At 43.1% G+C, this 10,960-nt stretch overlaps 1 protein-coding gene across 1 annotated transcript in view; it reads left to right on the top strand.

Annotated features, from left to right (window-relative positions):
* Nucleotides 1–8,681, top strand: part of ANTXRL (anthrax toxin receptor-like) — a 58,283-nt gene extending 49,602 nt beyond the window's left edge. The window contains exon 18 of the mRNA XM_009320660.1: nt 8,268–8,681. Within this exon, the coding sequence (XP_009318935.1) occupies nt 8,268–8,498 (231 nt within the window). The 3' untranslated portion in view covers nt 8,499–8,681. The remainder of the gene's footprint in view (nt 1–8,267) is intronic.
* The last annotated feature ends 2,279 nt before the right edge of the window (nt 8,682–10,960 follow it).

Genomic DNA, 10,960 nt, shown 5'->3' on the forward strand with positions numbered 1-10,960 from the left:
ATCTTGTGACTCTGGCCATTCTTTCAGGAGGTGTCTGTAGCCCATTGCTGCATTTTCCTGCTAAGGCAGGGCTGGAAACAAGATGCTGAATGGAGCGTGATACAAATTATTTGAATAGCCCTGTCTTCAATACTTGGATGGGTTCTCCATGTCACCTGCTCCATGTCTCCATGTCACTTCCTTGTGTGCCTGAGCTGTAAAAGTGGTATCAGGCATGTGAGAGCTGGACGGTGGGGATGTGTTCAGCACAAAGTTCATTTTGCTGAAGGGTCCTGGTCCTAGCTTAAATGGCCAGTTTCCCTGGCTGAGCTATTCCTTCTTCAGATGCCTCATTATTGGCTGGTTTCTCCAGGGGTAAATTGGAAGTTGCCCACTTCTCTTCAGTGTATTCTTGCACTGGTCTTCAAACTAACTGAATAGACTGCTCCCAGAGGACCCATCCGTGGTTTCAAGCAGTGCCACACACAGTTGGGACTGTGAACTGGGGAGTAGTGTCTGCAGATGTGCATGACTTGGGAACCTATCAGTACTTGATTGTATTCAACTCTCAGTATTCTGATTAAAGAAGCTACAGTAGCCTGGGATACTGCAGCTATTAATCTTACTGCAAAACAGTTCCTATCTGTATCTTAATTCCCCAGTAGTTCTGGACACCATTTTCCACGTGAGTCTCTTTTTTGTTTTGGCTAAAAACTGCTTCTTTAGATGGTCTGTAAATATTTTTGCATGTTAGTGGAATTAGCTGAGGTGGAAAAAATACCCTTGAAAAAGTCTCAATATCTTCAGTTTTTGTTTTGAAACACCTTTTCTGTCCAAAACTCAAAGAAAAGATGTTTTGAATTGAACAACATATGTGTTTCAAGCCCAAGTGAAACTTATTTTGACATATTTCTTTTATCTGAAAAATGAAGACTTTTGGTGGTTGTTGACTTTCCCCTCGGCCAGCAAGGGAACCGAAAGATGACTTTTATTGCTGCTGTTATGTGCGGTGCAGGCCGTGGGCCTCTTTGTGAGTTTGCCCTGGCAATCTACCTCCCTCGGCCCCTGGGGGACCCCCTGGACGAGGTTATCACACACTTGGTGTCAGAAGAGCTCCTATGCTCTCTCCTCCCTTCCCCACCCCGTAAATCCTACTTCCTCAGCTATTTGGCTCCCATAGCCAGGGTACCTGAGGGCATACTGGGCTTCTGAAGGATTTCTTCTCCCAGCCCCTTTACAAAGCAAGGCTGGTCCCCCTTTGTCTCTGTGAGAGGGGCTTGGGCATCTCGGCTTTCTGGGCAGCAATGTGGGCCATGCCTCGGCTAGGGCAACAGGTTTTACCCTGAATGTGTCGGTAGCCCAAGGCATTGCTTAGCTGCGTCTCACTGTCACCGTGTGCTCTGCTCCCGGCCCGTACGTAGCTATCTTCTCGTTTGTGACTCGGGCGTCAGAGTTTCTGAAGCAGGGATTAACTTTCTCTGCTGTGTCTCCCTGGTGCTGCACCAGTGAGCCAGTGACTGCGGCTTGTGGGTGGTTTAGTTTGGTTGCTAAAAAGTAAGAGAAAAGGCACAAAATTTGCTTGTAAGTGTGTCTTTGTGGACTGTGTGAAGGATTCGCACGTGCCTCAGCTGTTTTTAAATATCACTGCCCCTTCCTGGGTCAGGACATGTGTCCTGTTTAAAGTTGTGTTACCTCCCACATCTTAAAGCTCAGTCTAATTCCTTTTGCGGTGTGAAGCACGTTGAGTGAGCCCAGTAGGTTACATCTCTTGGCAGCACCACCCTGCTCACGCTGTGCTGTAAACAGAGTTTTCTGCCTCTGCTTAGATCATCCTTGTGCATTTGCATTCATCATTTTGTAATTTTCAATTTGAATTTATCTGATGTACCTAAGGCCATTATAGGGTCCTCACTGTTACAGTATGAGTGATTCACACTCCACAATGCAGTGATTTCCTTCCCCTCCAATAACTCCATCACAGAAGGAAGGAGCAGAAGTCATATGAGTTTACTTATAAAGAGGCCAGATAATACACTGGATAAAGAATGGGCTGAACTGATTCTCCTTTTTAAAAGCAGCACTAAAGCAAATAATAATTATATTCTCATTGTTGGACACTGCCACTATACTGGACCTTACTTTTGAAATCCTTCTCTCTTCAGTCAACCCCATTTTCTCTTATCCCTTCATAGTTTTGGATTACCATCACTTTACGCATCAGTGCCTAGCTGCCAAATAGATCCCCCGCAAATTGTTATTGACAAGAGAGGACTTATTAAACTGGAAGATATTTAAAGAGTCAGATTCTCATGTAAACAAATATTTTATGTTGATGATATTTAATGTTTTGATTTGAGACCTAATAACTTTAAATGGCTACATATAAAAATTAATTACAAGTTAATAAATTAATCGTTAGTGATTAATGCAATAACTGCAGTATAATTAATGGCAATGATTAAAATTTAATTGTTAAAGAATTAGAAATTAATTATAAGTTACATATTTATTGACCTGAAAGCATGATCAGCCACCAAACTGCTGATATGGGAATCTCTGACATTTCCAATACTTCCAACATGAAAACAGTATCTGAATCCCAAATATAAGAGTAGGAGTTAGAAAAAGTTACTTGAATATGCCTGAAAACCAGGCAGGCTTAGGTTTTACGTGGCAAACTGTTTCAGCGGCTCACTAATTTCTAGCCTGTATGCTGCAGGGTAATCAGTGCAATTCCCAGGAAATCCGTGAAGGCTTTAATGAGCCGTGACATGTTCAGCGCACAGTCAGCATGAAGCAGCGCAGCGTGAGGAAGCTTTTGGCAAAGGCTGATGCGCATAGATCCTGGCTCCTGAGGAGCCAGCTGCTAATCCTGACAATTGCCCAGGGAACTTGAATAGTGGGAACTCTGTAGCACCTCGGTTCAGCTCTTTCTCTATAAAATTACTGTATCCATAATCTACCTCATTCATAAATACATTTGCTAAACGAGTTTCCCATACTGTTGCTGTTTTAGGATACTTGGTGTCGGTGTTTCTGCTAGAACGCTTTTGTTCTTTATTAGAGGACAGGGATTACCCTGTCCTTGAATTGTTCCAAGATTCAACTTTTGCAAAAGTCACTGATCTTAAAGGTATATATCCCATTGGTTTCTGGGTGTGTGGATCAAAACCTTCACTTAGCTAAGGTGATTCTGACTTTTTGTAGATGCTCGCTCTTGTGGTTTTGTAGGTAGCATAAAAACCTGAATCTATTCTCTTGCGTTTTAGAGCTCCACTTTTACACTGAACTATTGATAGGTATTTAGGAAGTGAAGCTACGTGTTGACGAACCATGTCCATAGCAAGCTGGCAGAGTCATCCCAGTGACATCCGTAAACAAAACTGGGAAGAAAGGTGACTACTCATTTGAGCCCAAGGAAATTATGTTCATTTCAAATTTCAGTATCCTAAATGTAATACTTTTGACTGGGAGCTACTTTATTTTTTCAATTTGGTGGTCCGGTGTTTTGGATTGCTATGTTCAAACTTTAAAGGAATGATTTTATTTTAATCCATTCTAAAATGTAAAGCCAAGTATTATATTCTTACAAAGTCAAAGACCAAGAAATTTCGGTAAACATTTAAGTGAAGCCAACTCTTCCTCAGTCAGATACCCCCCTCTGCTAGTCAGAATTGCAGCACTGAGACTCCATAAGCAAAACCTAGAGTGAATGAAAACTCAAGCAAAATTTGTAACAGGAAGGATATCTTTTATTAGGTCAACTGATGCAGCTAAAAATAAGAAACGGACATACTTTTGTGTACATAAATACTCTGGCATGCACAGAGATGAAACTGGATTTGATTTTTGTTAAATAAACACCAATGCATGTATTAAAGTAAACAGAGAAAAGGGGTGGCTACTGGCAGATGGGGAGGATTTTTTAAATTCTTTTTGCTGAAGTGCTCTTAGTATCGTGGGTGAAGACACTTGCCCATGGCACTCTTTGAATTGCCTGGGTCCTTTTAACAGTTGTTCCTTTCCATTGAAAACTTGCTGAGTAGTAGCTAAAGGTTTTGGAGGAACAAGCACTGGGCAGTGATGTACTGAGCACTATGATGAAAGTAGCCCAGAAACAAGATGCGGTGGCTTTCAAGAGGTTCCTCCCTTCCTTCCCCCCCCTTAAACCACACACAAAAACACATCCTAGGTGGTCGAGGAGGCATTGCCTAGAAGTACAAAGTGCCTGAATTGCACATGTGATTGTTACATTGGGATAAAAGCTGGAGTCGGGACAAGGGCAGATCCCGCTGCTTCAGTATTTGTACTTTTTGAAAAGCCAATTTGGCAAGCAGCATAACAAGAGCCTAACAAGTGGATGGACATATGGGGAAGCAAAATAATTGTGCATTAGGAAGACTGTGCAGATGTGAGCTGAAGTAAGGGCGTAACTCCATATGGCGCATTGCTGACCTTCAGTTGGTGCCTGAATGACAGTACGCGGTGCGGGTCGCACCATCTGAGGGATGCTGTACTGGGAGCAGGGCTGAAACCAGCCAGAACTGGATTTATGCAGATCGTCTGCTTCCTAGAAAACAATAAAGCAGCTACCGACAGCTGTTGTGCCTGAGATCACCGTGGTATTACTCCACCTTGCAACTCTGACACCTTCCCTAAAACACTTAGTGTATACTGTGCTTCAGGGAAAAACATACTGTTAACACTACTAAAGTGATGGTGGCTCTTAATCCCCATTAATCCCCTGTACAGGGAGAGCATAGGTGAATGTGCAGGATACCTGATTTCTGTCCATGTTCTCTATGGTTTAAAAACCTTTATGTGTCTCTGGAGAGGAAATTACTTAATCCTTTCAAACACAGAATAGTAAAAATCTTGTGGTTAGCATATTTATTTGAGAAACATCATGGATTTTTTTTATAAACTAACCCCAGAGAGATGTGCACGTTAGGTAGAATAGCTGTGGCACCCTGTTATTAGGAAACTGTGATGAGTGGAGGGCTTAATTCTTCAACCTAGAAATCCTTTGATGAAATACACTTGATAAATCCAAATTATGACTTACGATTTACTATCGTTTGTTCCTCCCTTTCCCTTAATCCTAACAGTGGCTAAGAGTTCAGCCTCATTTTATCAATGGCTGCTTGAAGTGCTCAGGAGGATTTGCTCCAGTATTCACCAGAAGTCTTTGATATATGAGATTGTAGGCTAACACCAATAATCTTTTGTGAGGAGGTGTCACAATACATACATCGATCATCCAAGCCTCTATCTGTCAGACTCTCCCAACCCAACCGTATTTTTCATGACACAATGCGGCGCATGGCCTTTAAATTACCCATCTGTCTGACAAATCAGTGAGTGTGGCAGAAACTGGCAGCAGTTTGACGTCGCCTATCACTTTAACTGAAGTGAAAGTAATGCAAACAGATTTATGGGATCCCCTTTGATTATAGACTATGAATATATTTGGAATTGATGTTTGGGAGAGAGACACAACAGAGAGGTAGGAAAGGCTTGTAGGCAAAAGCACTAGTGTTGGGTTTGCAGCTTTGCATTTACTATGAGGGACATGGTTCTGTTCTTAATTTTTTCCTTCCACATAAGCTGCATCTCAACTGAATACCTCTGACTTTTTTTTCTCTTTTTTTTTTTTCTGTCCTGGGTGATGATTTAGGTGTTCTAAATTCATAACTTTATAAATATCAAGGCTGAGCTATCAAATATATCTGTAGTGTTCACTGCATAGCAGTAAATACTGCTGAATTTCCAAGTCTGCTCTGAATACAATAGAGCACAGCAGAATACAAACGGCTGTTGTAAGCTGACAAGGATGGCTGCTTGCTGCAGCGCTGGTGAGGACTTCAGTTCTCTGGTGGAGTAGAACAAAGCACTGATTTGGGTTTTTTTGATCCAATGGTTTATCTTTGGTGCAGAAGTAACCAAGACCTTGGCTTTTGCCCTTTGATACTTCCATGCAGAAGCTCTGGCCCTAGAATAGTATTGCCTTGAACCTGGTTCATAACCAAAGTCTGCTGTAACAAGCCTGCTTTTTTTAGAGAGGGGATTTTATCCTACTTATTGAGGCTGTTGTTTAAGTGTAGTGGTGAATTTGTGATGGTGAAAGCTGGGACTGAGAACTACTGAGTATGTCTCATGTACAGGCAACAACACACCCATTCAAACAACTCTTGGCTGCAGCTGAGCCCTTGAAGCCCTGAGCCATCCAATCCAAGTAAGTGGTAGGGTGGTACGCTTTGGGCGTTGGTACATTTGTTGAATCATTTTCTGAGCTCTCTGGAGCTTACACAAGCTTCTCTTGATACTCTGCTTGACTTTCTTTAGAGAAGCAATAGACTTAAGTGATTCCCTTCTTTTTAAAGGGATAGTTTTCATGAACGAAGGTGCAGGTGTTGGAAGTCACTTAATAGAATACATGTGGTTCAGCTGTCATGGCTTTTGCCTGGATTCCAGGGGAAACTGTGATTTGTGGGGTTGCCACAGAAACTCAGCCTATTCCCTAAACACCTTCAGAGTTTCCTCATGCCAGGCAGCACTGACCTAGCAGTCATCTGTCGCTGGTGTGGGTTCTTGTATTCCCCTGTTATCACAGCCATTGGTAGCTGTGGAGATCGTGATCTACAGCTGCTTAGCTCTGAGAATAAATCTGGAGTCTTTCTCCTGAATTTTGCTTGGGGGATGTTGGCATAACCTTGAGCTGAATTTGGTTTGTTGATTTTCAGCGTACAGCCTAAACCTCTGGCCGGGCATTGTGGCTCTGTGGGTCTTTCAAAACAATGGAGGGAAGATGCCTTCTGGGGCAGATATTTTCTAAACAAACCAAGCAGTTTTTTTCCTTTTCACCCAGCTAGTGTTTGCCTTGGAAAGAGAGAAACAGGTAGCATGCCCCTCCATGTTAAACTGTAGAGGTTATTTTCATTAGGATGATTGCTACATGGAACAAAAGAAGCCTGCTGCGGAAGGGAAAAGGTGCTGGCAAATGGAGTTCATCACTGATGGGAAGGGTACTTTCCAGCCCACAGTTACTTATTTGGAAACCACATCCCAGCTCCTGTAAATGGGCTGTTGGCAGTGTCACTCCTGCATTTTGAGGCAATCTTTGTCTCCAGTCTTTCTACATGACGATGAGCGGCCTTTTTGAATTCCAAGCGCAGGCTTCTGTCAAGCTTGTGGCAGCTGGATTCTTGCATAAGCATCTCCTCCCACCTCCCTAGGTGAGGAGGTGGAGACAGTGATGACAAGTGTTGCATCTCCTCACGCAACGTTGTGTCTGCAGGATTTCATGAGGCCTCTGCAGAAATAGTGGGGCAGGCTGTGGGGAGGAACAAGTACAGCAGACAGCAGAGATCTTGGTGTCTGACTGAGGTTGCCATGTAGGTTTTGAAGTGAGCAGGAGCCTCTGGCTGCTCCTCACAGGGAAGGCTAGATGGTCTTTGGGGTCTGTCTGTCTCTCTTCCTGCCTGGAACTTGGTTAGTGGGAACCTATGCAAAGCTTTGTTCTGGCTAAAGGAAACCCTGATGTATTTGCATTTAGCCCCTAGCAGACTAGGACATCCCCAATGCTTGCTGTTTTTTCAAACCCAAGCTACTCCTGTTTTAAAATCTCCATCCACAGTTCTTCCATCACGTCCTGCCTGCCTGCGTCCCACATCCATTCTGGAAACACATTCATTGGAGAGCCCTTTGTGCAAGTCCCAAACCTTGTCGGTGTTTGTGAGGGAAGCCGCATCTACATTTGGAGCACAGAAGACGGATGCACTATCCCACTGTGGTGTTCAAAGCATGGACACCAGCTAGGCTAGCATCACAGTGAAAAAGAAAGCTACAGATGGTGTCTTTGCTAAGGTTGTTCCTCTGGTATAATCCTGTCTGCTATGAGTTTTTTTCAAGCACAGCTTTCTCAGTCAGGGATCTCACCAAGGCAGGCATGACTTTGGTGGAGCTGTGGCTTTAGGCATGTTCTGCATAGCTCTAGTAGCAGAGCAGAGGGTACGTGTGAGCAAAGTCACACTGGGGTCCATTTTGGTTTAAACCAGTCCTAGGCTATCGTCTGTAGGCAGGAGATCTGAAACCCAAAGAAAGCAGTGGTTTCTAGTGCTGACCTTCAGTACAGCATGGTCTGAATATCATGTCTAGGATGCAGTGAATGATACTGGATGAAAATCTCTAAGTGCGGCCTGGGCCCTCTGCTTGTCCTCCCTTTAGCTAGCTGCTGCTGAGTTAAAACACCTGCTTTTGATGAGTAACGAATTTTTCTTTACTTCTAGGGAAGATGCATAAACTTCACTCGGGTGAAATCAGATGGAACCTCTGCCCCTTACAGCCCACCGCCAAAGCTGCCGCGGCGCGATGATGTTCCTCTCAACAATGCTCCAAGGAATTCTTCTCCTCCTGTGTCTCTTCAGCCCCCTTCCAGGCAGCCACCTCCTGGACCACCTCCATCCCGAGCCCCTCCTGGACCTCCTCCTTCGCGCCCACCCCCGCAGCCCATGGCTTAGAGTGCAGCAAAACCCTGATTGACAAAACATGTCTCTTTGCTGAACACAGCATATTTATTGAGTATTGGTTTACAGTTAAAGATATCAGAATTTGTTGCTGGTCAGCAAAAAAAGAAGAAAGAAAAAAAAAAAAGAAAAATTGCCAAGTGTCAATTTTAGTGTATGAATATATTTATACCACACGTGCTGAGTAAACATTCAGTGGATAGATTCAGAGCTATGGGGTATAGAAACAAACCAAAATGATCATCTAGATACAGTAGCAGCTTTTGTATGTATACATTTGAAGATCTATTTACATATGACATTTGTCTGACTTGGTATGTCAGATCATTCATTAATAACTTTAGCCGGTACATGTGCATCAGTTTTTTTGATAGCTGCCACCTGCAAGTTGGTTAAACATAGTTCATTGAGGAATTTGCTTTCTTTTCCCCAATGGTACTGCATCCAGATGTTAATATGGAACAAGAATTGCAAAGATAACTTTCTGCCTTTGGTTCTGCAGGTGGAATTTCCATTAAAGTTTATAAGAGGGTTATAACAATAATGAGGTAAGACGAGACTATGTGCCAATAATCTAGCAACAGTAATCTAGTATAGAAGAGAGGTATCCTTTTCTCCTGAGAAAGTCAGTTTTGAGCCTGCCATCTCCGCATACGTTTAGACTTGGTTGCATAGGATAGCCACTGAAGGCCAGCTATTGGTTCTAGAAATCCAAACCTTGAACAAGACCTGTGTTCAGATTTGTCCAAAGTTCAGAGGAATTTTGAGAAAAACATTGTGGTTAGGTGTTTAGTTTTCATTTATGGAAAACACAGTCCGAAGTGGAGTAAATATACATGCAATTCGAGCATGAATGTTGTAATATGCAAACAGCATGTGTTATTTATATCAGCAGCATTGAGGGACTGATTCCATTGCTATTTAATTAGATAAATTTCCTTTTGATCTTACTGCCAAGCAGAATTAGATCCTCTTGTGATTCAAACATTAATTCCTCTATGAGTAGCTCTTGCTTTAGACAGACCAGATCTCACTAATATATAACCTTGCAGTCTACCTGTGATTGAGAGGCATGGCGTGATATGTTAGTATAGGCTTTTATTCCTGTTTTATATAATATTTGTCTAGAGGATTTCCCAAACATTGTGACTGCTCGCCCATGACCTCGATTCTGTGTGTCATCAGAAAATGATGTGAGCACCCACACAGAGGTGGGAATTTATGACGCGGGACTGTGGGACAGCCCATGAATAGTGTTCACTAAGCAATACCTGAGTGGGTTGTGCCCTGATCATTCCCTAGTGAATCAAAATAACACCTGAGCTTGCTTTTTCTCCACCACTACTTACCATATTGTATTGGAGAGGGTGGCTGCAAATCCTTATGCCGGTTCGCTTTGGCACTGGCTGTGTTATTAGGATAGTTGCAGAAATAATGTTTATGTTGCATTATGACACAGCATATACTTATCTCTCCATTTGTGCGTAGGTGTGGGTGTGTAGCACACCATAGTAGTTATTGGCACATAAGTCCAAGATAAAACACTAACTGTATAGTGCAATTACTCCAGATTTAAGGCCTCTTCATGCAGTTGTTACAGGCATATAAAGTTGCCCTGGTACAAATAGAAATCAGGCTTACTGTTTCCAGTGGAAGTCCCACTTGCAGAACACCATACCAAGCTCTCATCGGTCTATGCTGATCACTGTGACACGCCGTGTGTATGCAGCTGAGGCTGTCAAAGATAAACTCAGAAGAACCACAGAGCCTCTTTCTCCTCTTGCACTGCTCTGCTCTCTTGAGTTATGCTCTTACCTCATGTATATTGGTGCAGATAGTGGAATCACACTCATGGGTGCCAGCTGGCCTTGGAGCTGTTCCTAATTTAGGCCCGAGCCAGCAAAGCACTTCTGCATGCATTAAAATGTCCCGCAGGTCAAGAGGAACATCCTAATGCCCAAGTACTTTGCTGACCTGTGACTTCATTGTGATCAGAAAGGAGAATTGGGATGCACTCAACCCTGTCCTCATTCTTTTTAGTCACTTGAATAGGGTCTGCATAATTTGGTCTATAAGAATGGATTTCTGTTTGGAGGAGAGAGAAGTGTGTGTGTATGTGTGTGCGTGCGTCTGTGCTTGTGTGTGGGAACCGTGTAGGTTTTTGTTTGGTTTCTCTTCCTTTACAAAAATTGGTCGGAGAGTAGCACTCCTGTGAATGGAAAGGCCTTTTGCAGCCAGTGCGACGTACAGTCATCACTTACTTATCTCCGTTTCTTTCAGTTGAAAGGTGAAGCTAAAACATGTCCAATTTTCCACTGCAGTTCTGGTGAAGTTCCGCTTTTGACACCAGTGAGAGGAACTGGGTGACTGCAGTGAGGGGGTAGGGACCTGGATGTGGGGGAAGGTGCTTTACAAGCAGAGATCATTGGCTGACATTATTTTGGTCGTATGGAAGC

The sequence above is a fragment of the Pygoscelis adeliae genome, unplaced genomic scaffold (genome assembly GCF_000699105.1).
Source record: "Pygoscelis adeliae isolate BGI_AS28 unplaced genomic scaffold, ASM69910v1 Scaffold190, whole genome shotgun sequence".
In the NCBI taxonomy this organism is placed as follows: Eukaryota; Metazoa; Chordata; class Aves; order Sphenisciformes; family Spheniscidae; genus Pygoscelis; species Pygoscelis adeliae.